We start from the raw sequence: 17,429 nt of genomic DNA, 5'->3' as shown, positions 1-17,429 counted from the left end.
CAACTATGCTAAAGGCCACTGGGGAATGCCAAGTGAATTTGGAGGAGGCAAGTAAAGGCGGGGCATAGGCGGGTCTGCAGCAAGCCACACTGGTGGCATAAAACTGGACTTCATGGATAATTCTAAAAGAAGCCCCCACAATTCTCTATGAAACTGAACAGAAGTCACTTCTCATGTTGAGCAGAAAACAACCGTCTTCTTTCAGCGAACCTGGAGCCTCGCTCACAGCTCCCTGTCAGCGTTTTGGCAGCAACTGAGCAACACACCATGATGTGGCAAATCCACTGGCTCCTACTTGAGCAGGGTCTTTTCATATGCTAAATTCAAAGAGTCAATAACAATATGCCTTTAGCAGGGCTCCACTTTGTGTGGCCCTTGATTGAGTGCTGCAGCAGCGATGGGAGGTCGGAGGAAAGCTGCATATTAATCTCCGAAGCCACATTCCTCCGCTCCCTTTGGCATGACTCAGATTCTGTCCATGTGGCTTTTCAGTTCTCTGGAGTTTCTGCCAGTGACAGGTTATGCGGCGCTCTAATGAAACAGTTGTTCACATGTCACATTCAGAACAGGAATTTCCTGAGGAGCGCTCCGTCTGTAGTATAACCTACTTTGAATCTCCACTCTACAGGTTTGGCCTTGAACAGATTTGCCTGTGAGAAGTCACTCAACAGTAAATCTCTTCTCGTTTAGGTGAATATGTAGGGGGGGGGGGACAAAATACATTTGTGAAGTTAAGTTTCTACTTCTGAACATTTTAACCACATATTTTAAAAAGTCTGTCACTAAACAAAATCTCTAATTGGTTCATGTTAAAAAAGTTTGTGTAACACATATACATGTGCGTTTGTGACATTTTGACTTGTATAACAGCGTTACGTTTGTCAGTGGAATGTGTCAGTTTTCAGAGGCTTGTTGGTGTTGCACATTTCTCACCAAAGGAGTGCATGCTTTATGAAAAGAAAATGCTTTGAACCAGTCAAAGGATACGCTACTTGGGGTTGGTAACTATTGGTTTTAACAATCACTTCAGCTTCTTTGCTCTGTGGTTTCCCAAACTATGGTCAAGGTGATTCAACACTGACTGAGCTCAATGCAAAATGTGTCCTGTTTAGTTGGCCTACTTCAAAGAACAAAGGCTGCACACATACTGCAGCTTGTTGGCCGAGGTGGTGGTGATCCATATAAATATTGCTCTTCATAGGATGGAAGCATCGCAAACCCGATGAAGGTCCACAGAGGAAGAAAACTTTGCCACTGAATATCCATCTGTCTTAAACATACAGTGTGTGTCTTGTTTTACCAGACTTGCAGAAACGTGACGTTAACCTTAGATTAACCGTCACATTTCCTGATTCATTGACACGCCGTAGTATGAAGTCTATAATTACTAGTTACAAAAATGGTAAAAATAATCTTTATGACAGGATGAGTCCAACTGTGGTGAGAGTGAAACCTGAAGGCGGTGAAGCTTTTGCAATCAGGGCCCCTCTGCGCTGGAACGTCATGCCTGTGGCGTACACGACCCCAGAGGCTGTGCAAGTCAATGTCGGTATCTCCGACCAAACCATGCATGATATGCCATCTGTAAGGGTCAAAAGCTTCTAGCACCAACTGACATATGCCACAAAAACACAAGGGGCATGCCGTCAGAGACGTTTGTCTCTCAGCTAAATACATGATAGTCTCTCCCTACAGTGCAAATTATTTAGTTGAGCTCAGGATGCCATGGTGACCACTTTCAATACAAAGATCGGAAGTAAATGTGGGAATATTGCTTAACCAAGCGGATACTAGCATGCCATCAAACATTCTGCTCAATCAGACATTGGGGCAACTGGTCCGTTGGCCACACCGTCCCCATTCTTTGCAGCCAATTTCACAAAAACAATAGACTTTTGGTTTTACAAGTGATAGAAGGATAAAGCTGGATTATAGATATTAGAGCCAGATATTACTATATGATTTAAGACGCTCAGTGCATTTCACAGCGATGAGTATCAAATGAATACATGATGATGTTATCAACATACAGTTAGTTCTTTTCATGAGATCAGTTGTCATGTTTGGGCCACATGGTGTTGAACACTCTCGATTATTGCTAGAAGGTGGTGGGTCTGAGTCTGGGTGCTTCTATGTGCGGACTTTAATAGTTCTCCCGATGCATGCATGTATTTTCCTTGAGTACTCTTATAGTGAAAGTTGCCCATTTCAGTTCTAAAGTATGAATGAGACCAGTCGGTATGGGAATCAACTGCCTGATCATATCACAACTTCCAACCAAAAACTGAACACACAAACCCATCAGGGCCTTGTCAGATCAGTGGTTCAACAGCAGAAGACACAAGACAGGAATGAGGTCGGGCTGTGGAGGATTTCTTCTGCTCCATCGGCTTGGAGGATGAGACAGGAGTTGGATATCCTCCAGGCTGGTGTGCTCTGCCCCGTGGAGTGACGGTCTATCAACTCCGCCTCATTTGAGATCTGTCTCCCTGGCAGAAGTCGCCATGGCCGTCATTTAATTACGCCGCACAATAAAATTTAACATCCGGGGTTTAACTGCGATGAAGGGAACAAGAGTCTTAAGTGGTGTCTGCTCCTGCTGTGAGGCAGGCGGTGGGCGCTTAGCGTCGCTTGGTGGGCACAGCTGCGAGGCGGCTGCCAAACGGACTCATGGATCGAGTGTATCCCAGAACGCCTGGTATGCCACCTGGGCACTCTCCGTTACAGTGGGCCGCTGTTTACTAAGGGGAGGGGGCGAAGTAGAACAAGGGCCGGTGGAGATAAAAAGTAAATATTTGGTGTGTGGCTCCATCTGAGTACACTTGTGCTTCTGTAATTGACAGTGCAAGATGGAAAGCAGCATGGAGAGAAATAAGTGTCTCTCTCTCTTTTCTTTTTTTTTTTTACATCTTTGTAAACAGATGACCGTTACTCTCATCAAGCTGCTGCGTTAAATTATCTGACTGCTTTCTGCTCTGGTCGTGTTTGGCATTCAGCAGCGTGTTGTTTGTGTCTGTCAGGTCTCGTGTAAAAGCTTTTCCTCCCTCGCCAGTCGAGACAGACTCACAAATACTCCGGCAGTTACTACAGTCGAATCATTTTACTTCCAGTCAGCGTTGCTGATGAAAATAAAACTAAGCGACACAATCAGATCCGGATGTAATTGTTGCTTTCTGAGGTTTCCGTCTCCATGGTGGTCTCTTCCTCGTACTCCTCTCACTAGTTAATTGCAGCACTGCCACATGGACGCCATGATGCCAGCCTGTGGGCTGTTATTACCCCTGCCCTGTCATTAGTTCCCGTGCTGTACGAAGTTAAAGCTCAGAAAGCGCCGCAGCTCACAGGGGACACAATGGGAAACCATGTTGTTATATTCCCCACAATCACAGCAATACATCGCAGGCAGAAGAGTCGCCTGGCTCTTCTCCGGGCCCGAGCTGATGAATTCTGAACCCGCATGTTTACTTAAGACCAGCAGGATCAACACAACATCTTTTAGGCCATTTTGTCAGACAGTAATTTGTTTTTCATTAGCAAATGATGACCATGATCAAATTATCTCCCCATTATCTAAACCGAGATTTCCCAAGCTTCAGAATCGCACGGCCCATATGAAAAATCTCAAAAGCTTCAGGGGCACAGCTAATATACACAATCTGATCAAAACACGAGGAATTAAGAGGAATTTCCCTGAAATATTTGTTCAAGAAATTGAATAATTCAAGATGAACATAGGTCAATGGCAATAAAGTGCATATCAGATGCACAAACTATTAATTTGGACGTCCCTCAACTATATCATCACGCTGTTATTACACTTCCTTCCACCGGAACGTTGAAGTCGCAAAGTAGCACAACACATCCAAGTGTTCTGTTGAAGTCTGCTTCCCACTTACATGCATGACCAACGAGTGGCATGTGTATCAACAGATAACTAATAATAAAAACATTATTAGCATTTTTCATGACTATTGTCCAACTTCAGTACCGTCAGGGTCCACACTCTGGGAATCACTCATCTAGCCTTTTTTTCTGATATTCAGGCACAGCGTGAGGCAGAGAAACAAACCCAGAGCAGACGAGTTAAAAGAAAGAGAGCTTTTGAGGGACACCATAGAGTGTGCACTTACCTCCGCTAAGCAGCTTCATAACCAGCCACAGCTCGTCCTTCACCACAAAGGAGGTGTAGTAAGAAACAATGTTGGGGTGGTGGCACTGGCTCATGGCCTGAATCTCTTTCTGTTGGAGAAAAGGAAGCATAAAAGACACTCAACTCAATAACGTTGGGCTGTTCAATGCAAAGCAATTTATCTGCCAGTGGTTGGATGAAATTGGTGTGATTACTGTTAGCACACTGTCACATTAGGGTGAGAGGGGAGGAATTGAAAATCTGCTCGGGAGCCAATGTACTTTCTGACTCGAAGCAGCCAGAAAACAAACACTTTTAGAGCTTGTTAAAAAATAAATAAATAAATAAATCGGCATGAATATGAACTGTGAAACACACAACACGGCTTCTTTATGATCTCATTCGATGAAATAAATTCGGCACAGTAAAAATAAATGCGTATCCCACCGATGATGCAGCGGTTCTGGAAATTCAATGCAATACTTAAAAACTTAATGACGTCACTAACAAGAGCAGCGTTTCAACGGAATCCACGTCCATGCAGGAGCAAAAGAAGAAAAAAAACAGCCCAGGCTCGGCCCTTTATACAGCTGTAAAGCTCTCTTTCATAGAGTATGAGCGTGTATGGTTGTGAAGCAGGGGCGCTGAGGTAATGCTGGCACAGAGGTCTAATCCATCACTTCAGCACCAGTCCTAATGTCATTTGAGGAGAGACGAGCTTTCTACGAAAAGGAAAGCTGATGCTGGAGGAGCGACCCCTGATACTGCACTCGCTCTTGCACTTTAACACCTGGCAGGAGACCGAACCTGGAACTGGATAACATTTCTCATGCACTGTGCACCTTTTTTTTTTTTTTGTACATGCTGGAATCGGAAGCAACATTCCTGGCAAAGTAAAGTGTGGGTAACGGATTCGTCTAAACAGTAAAAGTGGTCTTGTTTGTAGCAAGAAAAGCTGTAACACCGCTTGAGCACTTTGAAAGTAAACATTTGAAAATAATTAGAAAATTTTAAATCTTTTGGATGAAGAGGAAACTAAAACTGACATGACAGTTACTCATGAACATGCAGACAATTATAGGAAATAAACCAGTTTTTGCGTTTGTAAATGTTCTGGATTTTCTTCAATTACCTATTTAACTAAAGATGTTTGTAATATGAAAAGCTGGGTGGACAAAGCAGTTCATGGAGGAAAAAAATACTGAAAATGTCATATTTTTCCACGACTAAACAGTGGCAGATTACCAGTAATTATATGAGTCATCGGCAACAGTCTAACTGTAAATGATATTCTTCCTCTGAAACACCCTGAGTGTAATTATTTTATAATGTCAGGACTTTGAAATTGGAATGAAGACACACACAAAAAAAAAACCTTAACTGGATCATTTATTTTCCTGGGTTTATGGAAAACATGTTATCAACATAAATAAGTGCCACGGTCCTACTATAAATGTAATATTTGCAAAAAAGAAAACAACTAGAGATTGAAGTAACAAATTACAAATACAAACTTTATTGTAATTAAGTAATATCTTCAGGTACTTAGATTTCTTTTTTAAACTTGAGTACAATTTACATCATGTAATCTATTTTTGATATCGCAAGTAGTTAAGAAGTATGCCCATGATCAGAATTATTCAGACATATTCTTCTGCATTTTTGTAGACAGAAATGCATTTTTTTAACCGACAAAAATGTTTTACATTGAATTTATTTACTATAGTACTTATATTTATGTTATGCTGCTATATTTGATGGAAGGAAATAGAATCAGATGCTCACTTGTGAAAATAACAATTAAGTGTAGTAAACAAATACTTCTACTCAATTACAAATCTTCAGTACTCTTTTCACATCTGAAAATAATCCTAAATATAACTTCCTAAAAGCCCCGAGTTTAAGTTTGAAAATGAACAAAGAAGGTTTATGTGCTTTCTTTATTTCAGATTTTTGATTTGACAGCATCACGATCACTGGATGGGAGGTCTTCGTGCAGGCATATATGATCATTGTCATCCATTTACAATTTAGACATCTTTGAATAATAAAATTTCAATTCATCATTTTTCATGCGTCCACAAACAACAAACGAACATGGCGTGGATTAAGTGTGGTGTGCGCCCTGAGCACTCTACCATCCTTTCACCGCCAGAGTGTCTTCATAACAGTGATTGATGTTTTAAGCATGACAGATACACCACTGTCGAAGAGGAAACATTAACACCAAAGCTAAAATCATTTGGTAAAGCCATGAATCAATAGATGCTTTGTGGGTCAAACAAAGTCAGATCCTCCATCAGTGTAATGCCGAGCTTCCACAATGTGCTTTAACAGCAGTATTCCTCAGCTGCAGAGTCATCACTATCGGGCCTTTGGTCTTAGTTAGTGCCTCGACCAAGAAGAGCCATCATCATAACGTCTTTAGAATCCGTCTGACAAAAGGAGGTAAGCACATGGTCTGAGTCATAATAAGGGTGGCTACAGAGCCAGACTGTGCCTAAAACAAAAGCTGTTGGAGCTTGACAGGTACAGACGTGTTTGAATGCACACAGATCTGCGAGGGGACAATGGTGCGGAAAGGTTTCATACAAAAAAAAGAAAAAAAAGAAAAGAAGAGTAACTTTGAGCTTTTTCAGTGGATGTTGTTTTCTCATATTCTTACATATACTAATGACCAACCGCTGAACTCACAAACTCAGCGAGTGGCTTTGGAGGCAAAAACCGTTGAGTGACTCCGAGTCGTTTTGGCCAGACAGCGAGCGACGTGGGTCGTCTTCCCCCATTATTCTGTCCCTGGAAACTACACGGAGCGTAATAATGATATAACCTGTTGGCGGCGATCTGGCTCCGGAGGCCAGCCCCCTCCGTCTGTTCTCAGCCCTGTGAGGAGGCAGGTCACCGCAGCGCTGTGGGCCGGGGTAACCCCAGAGAAGAAAAACAATGGGATAACAGGGAGGATATCTCGCTCTGGCAGTTGGCAGGTTTTTCCTCGTCTTTTCCAACAGACAATGTGAGACTGAGAGACACCCTTTGTTGTGAGGATTAGGTCACTGTAAACCAATGCCACACAAGAGAGCCTGGAAACGTCCCCGTCGCTCAAAACCATTTACACCACGTCCGTGCAACATTTGATATCAGATTAGATTATTTTCATTAGGAAAAGGTTTTTTTTTTTTTGACTTCTCTCTGTCATACGTCTGCAAAAGGAATTGAAGTCTAAACTGTCTTTGAATTTCTATATTGGACGTTGACTAACTCTAGAAAATAGGGTATCTCAGTGATTTTCAGTGTGTGGATGTCCTTACCAGGGGAGTGTGTCAAAGATCTGGTGGGTCAGCTGGATGTTATTTCACAGCATTGTGTTTTGCTTTTCAGTTTTGAATAGATTGAGGGTAAGGCTATACATTAATCTATTAAAACATTCATTTTCTTGATGCCAATGCATTACAAGTGTATTAGAGACTTATTAAAATCATACAAAAAGCTCTAGTACAAAACAAAAGCTATCACAGCTGTATAATAAAAGACTCCCGACAAGCGGAAGAGTGATACTCATTAACATTAACACATTAACATTGACCCCGAGATGATCCATTATTCAGCAGGAAACTCATCATAGATGGTTTTTACAGTTCTTTTTGGCCTAAGTTTTTATTCTCGGCTTTGTTGCAGGTGGGTGTTGCAGTGATCTTCTGCTGATGCACGACTCGTAAACCGCCGCAGACACACCTCTCCGTGGCCACAGACGCAGCCATCTGCTCCACAAATGCTTTCACTATTCCATAATTACATTTGGGATTCAATAAACAAGTCGCAGAAGACATCGGAGTAAGCCTTTATGATAACCCGTGTCGACCATTATTGACAAATGCATTGAGATAATGGCCATCTGTTTTATTCACGGGCTGCATTTCATTACCATCAAATATCTACTGCAAGTCCCTGTTGCTTCTGTGCTACCTGGAGTTTCTCAGTTGACGTATGACGGAAACCAGGCAGACAAATTATCCATATGGAGTTATTTTATGGTCTAGGACTAGCATAATTACATAAACATCAAATTAGGCATTTCTCACAATCCCCAATTTGGAAAAGAAAGCAAGCACACAAACTGTGCAGCACGTTTTCTGACTTTTAAAGCAAACATTTCGAGACGACAAATGAACTTGTAGGCGGAAAAAAAAACAAAAAAAACCCTGCAGATTCAATTGTAAAATCAGATGCTCACGCTCCAACTGACAACACTGTTTTCCTCCCTGTAATTGAAATCACATTGGCCGATACAATCAGCATTCACTACCGCATGTCTCCTTGCCATAGCCGCGCCATCCCTGAATTATGTCTCAAGCTTAAGTGAGTAGAACGGGGAACATGGTTCTCCAAAAATCACAGTGACATGACGGATGCAGTGTTGGCTAATTTCATAAAAACAACTGAAAGTGACTTTTAGACCCATCTTGTGACAGTCCTAATGTCTTTTTTAACAATTGCTGCACGCTGACACTAAGCGGAGCAAGGCACCAGATCAGCTGCTTTAGCATTCAAAATAAATACCGAGTCTTTCAGGAAGTGGCTCAGTCCAGGCCAATTGTGTTTCGTCTTGATTAGGCTGGATCCGTTCAGTATTTGGTGGGTCCGAGGACCTTGAAACTGAGCGAAAAATAAATGAGCTATTGTCACAAACTGAATACAGTGCTGGGTCACAAACTGGTGCCACAGAATCACACTGATGGCAGACACACAGAGAGGCCACTATAGGAGCAATGTTACGTCACTATCAGTTACTGAGAGCTCCACACGCACACACATTCACTCTGAGTCAGTCTCACTGCAACACACACACACACACAGACACACACACATGCAAACCTAAGAAAATCTTAGGTTAATACAGTGTCCAACAAAGACATTATCCTTCCTTAATCTGGACTGAACAAATGGCACTTGTGAAAGACCTGCAGGCTTCTTTAAAACTTGTTGCATTAAACGTTGAAACTGCACTTCTTCAGTATCAGTAGGGGGTCAATTTGATGCTTGCTCGCTATTCAGCTCACCAGGCTTTGAAATAGGGGGGACCACAGGGAGGAAACCTGATCCGGTCCATGTGACCACCTGCTCCCAGAATCAGGGAGCAACATTCTCTTGATTCACCCTCCTGACTGACGGTGGGGGTGTGTGGGGGGTGGGGGGTAGTGTTCGGTTTAGTATTGCCAACGAGTTGTGAGCAATCTGCCAGTGGGCTCTCGCCATGATCGTCCTTGCACCCATATAGGCTTACACAATATTTATTTCCCGTGGGTTACTTTCTGAGAGTTTTGGATGAACACTAGGAAAATATCCATCACACGTCCAGTTAAGAGCAAGTCATTACGCACAAAAAAAACCCTCTGATCTGGTGCTTATGGTCTGAAAAAAAAAGAGAGAGCTGACACCGGTGTAATTTAGCAATACATTGTGCACAAGCCAAGTAGTATGAAATATGCATTTGTAGCAGTTCAAAGTCTGCTTTTAATAAAAATCGATAGTGGACAGGCAGGCCTTGCTCTCTGTGAGGCAGTCGACAAATAAAAACCGAAGATACATATTTTATGGCAAAACTCGCATTTTATCAGCAAAGCGAGAACCACGGACAAGCAACAGATTATTTCTCCCTGCAGAGGAGCTTGATCTAATCTCTCCATGTCTCGAGGTGAATTGGACTCCGCATGTCATAAAGTAAATGATGTGCTGATCCGCAGTACTGAGGGTATAATGACACAAAAGAGCCTTCAGGAAGATGTCCCATGGTGGTACTAATGGTAAGTGGACTCCTCCTTCAGAGAACAACCCGAGTGGTGTTTGAAGTGGCAGGGATGATGGGAGGCCAGCTCGGAGAAAACCACTAATGAAAAGCAGAGATGGAACTAAACTCCATCCTCATGCGCAGACCGCAGAGACAAAAGCGTTCGGCGCAATCTGTAAGAGAGAAGCTGCTTTTGATCCCACATGAAAAGTAACATTTACTTATCGGCGCGTCTTACCAGGAGTTCGTCCATACTGGTCTGGCACTTTTCTAGGTTGATGCGTTTGATGGCCACCTTCTCCTTGCGCGGTATACAGTAGGCTGCCTGAACCACCGCTGTGGCCCCACTCCCTGAAACAGACAGGAACATTGGCTCATTATCACCTTTAATATGCATCGATTCATTCCTTTTTTTACAACTTAAAGGGCGAAAGACAGTCAGTCGGTTTCTCAGGAAATGTTAATGTTACTTGTGTGAGACGAGATGTATAAGCTCCCTGGCGTATTCTGGGATTAAGGAGGGATTTCCTATCGGTTGGACGTACCCAGAAAACCTCTTGACAGTAAGTACCCGTGTGCATCCTAATCGATGGTTCATCCCTTATTTAAAGTGGTAGTTTGAATGGTTAGAACCATGGATTTCGAAAAACCTCATCATTCTAGTAACTCAACCCTCACTATAAGTGATGATCAGCTCATCCAAGAACTCAACTTTGCTCGTTTTCACCTCTTTGGGGTTGAAGTTTCGGCTTTTCGATAATCCGTTCCTGTCTAATGATAAACTTTCATCCGTCAATTCGTTCAGAGCTCCATGGAGGTTAAACGAAGCTTTGCTGAAACAGTTCATCGGATTTATCTTTGGTGCAGCTTAAATTTATGCTCATCAATTATGAATCTGCTTTCCTGAGTCCTGTCTAATGAGGCAGGCCTGATTGGAGCCGGTGACTCTGCCGAATCGAGCATTTCCCCAGGGAGGATTCGACAGGAGACTCATGACAGAAAGAGAGAGAAAAAAAAGAGAACACCACAGTGTGGCGCATGTAGCACTGTTTTGACGTCTGTTTTTGAAGATTTACTTTATAGGTCACAAACTGATGATTGATGCTGTGTCGACTAAATGCCAACCTGGCAATGTCTTTGGAAGTGAGCAGGATTTAAAGACTTTGTCACATACGTCTTATAAGCAATATGAGAAGTGAAATTCAATGAAAAGAGTCTCCTTCTTTAACTACTTTGAACTGCATTATGAGACGAGGAGTGTATTCACACTGCTCCCGTTTGTTCCGGTGCCATTCCGGTCGTTTTAATGAAGCGTGAACTCTGCCATCCGCACCCCGGTGCTCCCTCAACAAGTCCATCGGGTCAGAGGGAAAAGTACGTTTGGGAGTTTGAAAGCAGCACAGATTTTAGAAGTGTTGCCTCTTCCATAGTTAAATGGAATTCAAGTACAAAACAAGCATGTTAAATCACCAATCCATATAGGTGTAAACATAAGATAAATGGCAAATGAACCACAAAGTACTTTAACCTGATTAAAGCTTCCCTCGAAGACTAGGAAGCTTTTTATTCTATTTTTATCCTGAATAACACGTGAGAGTTAAAACTCGTAAAATGCTCCCTGTGAGAGGCGTTCCAGTCGCTCCTGCGTGGTGTGGGGTCAATTTAACAGCCCTCGTATGGCTCTTATTTACAGCCACGCATGAACACACCGAGCTGCTTCTACAAGGCGTCCGGCGTAACCGCGACGCTATGAGCACATACGGGGTAGCAAGCTTTGGTGAGGGACACGCGAGTTGGTTCAACCTCCGGTAAGCCTTTCCTAACCTCTCGTGCCCCGTTCTTAGCTTTACCCAAATATTAACAAAGTGCTCAGTTGTTGTATCAAGGTTTTTTGTTTTTGTTTAAAAAAAAAAAAAGAAAAGAAAAAAAAACTGTCTCTTTGATTTTAATTAAAAAGAAAATGAGTCCCTGAAGAGGTGCCCGCCATTTAATCCAACTGTATTTATCCAAGATAATTATTACTTCGGGCTTCATAGGAGGAATAAGAATGAAATAGCAAACATGTATTTAATGAGACGGACTCAAATTGAACTCTTGTGCACTAAATTTAATCAAGTTGCTAATTTCTTGAATTTACTCCCCGACTGAAAGACAGGTAGGGGTCACTTCAATCCTCCTGACTATAAACAAGGTGAAACCCTACGCTCTAGTGTGCGGGTGCCATATATCGAATGGTAACCTCTCACGATGTGTGGCTGGCCTTGATGCTCAACTCGCCTGGGCGCTGCTCCATTGCTCACGTCCACACGCATGATAAATTTATCCTCCTGCGTCTCCATCCCACCCTGACCAGCCCCCCCCCCCCCCCCCGACCCTCAATACCTCTGGAGGCCGGCCAGTGGTGGGGAGCTCAGGCCAGGCAGCACCGCGGGGAGCCCGTTTCCCCGTACACGCCGGAGTGTAAATTCCCCCGTACAAACAAACAGCTAGTCGTCAGGGGTGGCTGGACGGGCTGCAGAGCACATGTGCTTGTGTGCATGTGTGGAACGATGGTGGAAAAACTGGGTGTGGAGAGACGGTTGAGTTTAGTAAGGGCAAGGTCAAAGGGGACCAAGGCCCTCTGCAGTAATGGAGGCCAAAAGAAGAACCAGCCACTTAGCCGGGACCTTTAGTTACTATGAAATACTGTGCAAAAGTAAGAGTTCTCTGCACTGTGGACGCTTGTTTTTTTTGTTTTTTTTTACACCAGACACCATCTTTTACACTTTCACTTCCAAGGTCTCTATTAAATTCATACTTCTATGCGTTAAATCCAAGATCTCTCAGATTTGAACTAATATCGCAAGTCAAGTAAAAAAAATACCACAGTGCCCTCCGGAGGCATATAGACCACACCTGTAAAATAAATGAACTATTCTTAAAGGTTTGGCTTAATACTCCATTTTAAGTTCTGGTGTCATATCCACATACAGTTACTATAATAAATACAGACAGATTTGTTTTTTTAGGTTTTTTTTTTAGGAAAGTTACATTTTCACGAAGCAAAAATTTTCATTAAAAAAAAAAAGAATCACTAAGCGAGGGACCAATGATTTCTAGGATGTACATTACGTAATAAAAGAAAAAAAAAAGAAGAAAAAAGACGACAAATCCAATGAAAAAATTTAATAAAATTCCCAGTAAATACAAAACATTAAATAATTAAATAATGAGAGTGACTGCAGGGATTCTCGAAATGTTTAAAGAATAACTGAATGATAAAAATGAATAGGTACACAAAGAAAAACAAAACCAAACAATAAAAACCGCGCAAGATATAACAATGCCGATGATGCTCTCACTCTTCAGAACAGATATCAAACATTTGTCAAATACAAGACGAGACACGCCGGATGTTCTCACGCTCACAAACCACAGTCATGACTGGCGTCTGGTACTTTCAGACTGAGAATTCAGATGTTAGCCTGACGGATTAATAACATCTGATGTTACGAAATGACTCGCCGTCACACAAGACACATCCCCACCGACGTCGCTCTCAGCATGAGGAGCAGCGGCACACAAACGCGGCCGAGATGAGGCTCTGCGGCAGTGCCACCGCTTCGAAGGAGTCTGGCGCCGACATAAAGAGAGCAGCATCTTTATCTCCGTCTTCTTCTACCAACTACTTCACACATAAATGACTCGACTTCATTTACTCTGGGAACACACGCACGCAAATACTTGAATGTTCCTGTGGAATATTTTGTATTCCTGAGAAACATTTCACTTGTTCTGCAGGTGGACGACACAGTTAAATCTATATATTAGGTTTTTCCCCAATTTTCAAGATTTATCCAGCAACCAAATAAAAATGAGGCAGGGGGCCCAGGGAATAAAAGCTTTTTGCTCTATTTCCATGTTCAATGTTGATTTTCAACTTTTCATTTCATATCATGAAGATTTACATCAACTTTTGCCACAAACATCCCAGGAAGAAATTTTTTTTTAAAAATCCATGCAAATTAAGTTGAAGCATTTCTTCTTTTATCTTTTCGTTTGACAACTGAACCCGCGGACGGTTGAATAAAATGTTATGTCATTAAAAAAAAAAAAACTTTATCACTACACAACGCTAAAATGTTAAAAATCTAAATATTAAATCTTGAGTTGTAAATCATATTTGACATATAACATCCCGATCACTTCTACCATTGACAAAACAATCGTGATCTTTGAAAAAGAAGCCGGTGTGTTCTGTCAACATGTTTTCTCAAAACAACTCCGGTTTGGCATGAGGAGCTCGTGTGAGCGTCATTACATAATCCAGCAATGTGTGGATGGCACACGAGACCCTGGGGACTTCTCCACACTGCAATATATAACCCTCCAATGTGCAGTATAGAAAACTAAGGTACAATTCTGCTTTAGGTGGCAGAAATGGGTTTCTGATAGCAAATTATTAAGTAAAAAAACATAATACATACAGCACCTTTAACATTTATTTATGTTTGTTTTTTCTAAAACAAAATGCCACCAAAAATGCCAATTAAAAGTGTTGAGGAGAGATGATTGATTGCTATCTGTTACTTGTTTGTGCCTATTAAAAGGTTCATATTGGTGTAGTGTTTTCCACTGAAACTCATTTGTACTCTTCTTACTCCTCAAGGTTTCATTAAAAAGCCATTACAAGGCTGTTGTTCAAACAACGTGGGCTTAAAATGATACAGCACGCTATGGTTCAACATGTCACTCGAAAAGGGAAGGCAAAATATAGGTCCAGGGACACTACCTTCCCGGCACGGATTTATTTTTTTTTCATTTTCAGAACACGGTATTCCGGTCTTGGATTACTTTGTACAGGAGCAGGTCACCATGCGACGGTTTTGTCAATGCGCTCCTTCATGAGTTTTCATGAGCAGCAGCTCCAGCTTGACTTTCCTGCCCTCGCCAGGCCAGTTTACTGCCTGACGCCACTCGTCTTTTATTACATTTCCTCTGCATACCTGGCTGACATTCCACCCATTTCATTCAAAAGGTAAAATAAGAAAATGTCACCCATGGTGGATAACCACACCAGCACCCCCCCGCTGCCTTTTGGTGTGTATTCCCTCGACATCCCCGGACGAAATGCCCTAAAAAAAACAAAAAAAAAAACACGTTGTGGCCTGAATCTTTGAGTTTACGGTAAATTACAGGGTCAGGGGTTGTGTGCTGTTGTGGTGGAGGATTGAGGTCTTTGTTAAAAACCATCTGGACAGAGCGAAAAGCAACAGGGAGGAAACGCGGTTGCTGGTGGATACAAACACGAGGAGAAGAAAAGTTTCCAGGCCAGATTTGCCAACTCGAATGATCCAAAGCATGATCCAAGACCGGACAGAAACAGCTCCACTATTTTCCAGTGGGCTCAGTCCAGTACGATCCAATGCTCGGCGAGGTGAAAAAAAAAAAAAAAAAAAGAAGAAGAGGGTGTGAACCATGTAATAACAAATCCTCTTTCCCCGGGGAAGTTACCGAAACAATGGCTCTGTTGGGCATGCAGAGCCATCCTCGACACGCCAGTCCTCGAGCTGAGAGAGCCGGATCACTGTGGAAAGACACAGTTTATACAGTATCTCCCCGACAGTTTGTGTTGGAGCGGGAAGGGGAGGCTGGTTTAGGTCCCGGAGCCGGGCTCCATTCTGCTGGTAGCTGCTGCAGTGATCCAACACTATTAATTGTTGACAGTTTTTAGAGCTGCGGACACAGGAAGGGCTGAAATCATCAGTCTGTCTCTGGTTTTAAACCTTCAACAGCATCAAAACCAGGAATTAGTCAATAAAACACTCTTTTTATAAATGGGCCAAAAATGTTTTGTGTCTAACTTCAGCTTCTCTGTGTCTTCGATGATATACTCAGCCCACGTAATTAGATCACATGACCTGGTAACATAGTCCGTCATTATTTTCTGATATTGTACATGACAAAATAGATTTTTTTTTTTTTTTTAGAAAATGGTTGTCAAGGATCTGTAACTCTGATGGTACAGCTGTCAGCTTGACTTTCAGGGTGATTCAGTTAATGTGAATAGCTTTGCAAATATCTAATATTCACATGCTGCATAGTCTGAACATGTAAAGTTGTTTTTTTAAAAAACAATCCTTGTATTTTCCAGTTGCTCTGAAAATTGGAAAAGGGTGATCAACCGACCGTATGTCCTAATTTATAAGCGAGACAGAGCGAGAGAGAGAGCGCGAGAGCTTCTCATGACTGTTGGCAAAGTTTGACCTGAACAGAAGCAGATGTGGTGCAGAAGCAATTTACTGTGAGTTCATGAGGACTCTGGGGGGGGGGGGGGGGACTCTCACAGGGTGCTGCTCATATGGATGATAATCCGTTTAAAACAACACAATTTGCCACCGATTTTAGGTGATCTATCAGATAAGGTGGAAAAAGAAAAGTTGTACGCACACTTACCATCTGAATCTAAGTTAATAAGAAAAGCTCTTTGATTTTAAATCAAAGTTAAAAAAAAAAAAAAAAAAAAGCAAACTGCAGTGCAACTCTGAAAAAACCTCGCCAGCTCTCATACTGGGTGGACGATTTGTTAAACGCTGCAAGAAAATGCGACAGAACTGGTTTCTTTCCAAGAGGGGCTTTATCTCGGCTAAATTGCAGGGTGTTATCAGGAGGGGGTAACGTGGTGCAAACTTTTCGACCAACTTGAATGGAAATGCAGAAGTCGGTTTGGTGTTCATTTCAACCCTTTCAAAGAAAATATACAAAACGTTTGACTTGAGACCTGCAAAATGAGCCTTTTCTAAACACAGAGTCCCTGTGGAGGAAGCACACACCACTCAGGCAACGTAAACCAGAGGCACAAACTGACTGATTTGAGAGAAACAATACTTTGCTTATATGTTCCTCGCTCCTTCCTCTCCCTCCCGAACAAAGTCAGCCAAAGAAAAGGTAAGACAGGTCAGCTATTTGTGGGGTGGGACATTTCAGGACTCCACAAGCAAAGGCTGTCATTCCTCGGGCCAGCCAGCCCATAAGCCATCCCGTGGCCTCACTCGGGCTTGACCCTGCACATGGAAGTGGGTGGGGAAAAAGAAAAAGGTGGAATATGCCTTCTGCCACACTGGATCGCCTGGCAGAAAAGAAACACCTTCTTATGCTTTAAAAAGAAACAGTCTCAACAAACTTACAAACTTGCAGGTTGAATCCCAAGACAAGGCAGACAAAGCATTATTGACTACTTTACCCAGCAAAGTATTACATTGTTTCTCGTGGGGGTGGTTTTCCCTTTCTTAAATCAGCAGTCCCATGATAACAGATTAATCCTCTCCCAAAAAAAAAAAAAAAAAAAAAAAAAGCCTCAAGCATAACGGGATTAATTCACACCAGAGATTGCACCAACAAAATAAAAGAAGGGGGGAAAAAAAGACTTTACTGGAAGTATAACCCCTGCACTCTGAATCAAAATTGTCAGTGATATTGAGTATAAGTATGCATTTTAAAGAGAGATGGGCGTGAACACACATGGAGTTTCAGTCA

The 17,429-nt window shown here is 42.3% G+C and overlaps 1 protein-coding gene across 4 annotated transcripts in view; it reads right to left on the bottom strand.

Annotated features, from left to right (window-relative positions):
- Window positions 1–17,429, bottom strand: part of oxsr1b (oxidative stress responsive kinase 1b) — a 37,751-nt gene that overhangs the window by 19,484 nt on the left and 838 nt on the right. For 3 of the 4 annotated variants that reach the window (XM_080489136.1, XM_080489134.1, XM_080489137.1), the window contains exons 2-3: window positions 10,153–10,265; window positions 4,131–4,239 (exon numbers count right to left, since the gene is read on the bottom strand). In XM_080489136.1, the coding sequence (XP_080345262.1) occupies window positions 4,131–4,239; window positions 10,153–10,265 (222 nt within the window). Of the gene's footprint in view, window positions 1–4,130; window positions 4,240–10,152; window positions 10,266–15,407; window positions 15,485–17,429 lie in introns of those variants that run through there. The other variant, XM_080489135.1, reaches the window with a different exon arrangement.

The sequence above is a fragment of the Lipophrys pholis genome (assembly GCF_963383615.2).
Source record: "Lipophrys pholis genome assembly, chromosome: 20".
NCBI lineage: Eukaryota > Metazoa > Chordata > Actinopteri > Blenniiformes > Blenniidae > Lipophrys > Lipophrys pholis.
The sequence above is the reverse complement of the archived record's forward strand: the minus strand, read 5'-3'. Positions and strand labels throughout refer to the sequence as shown.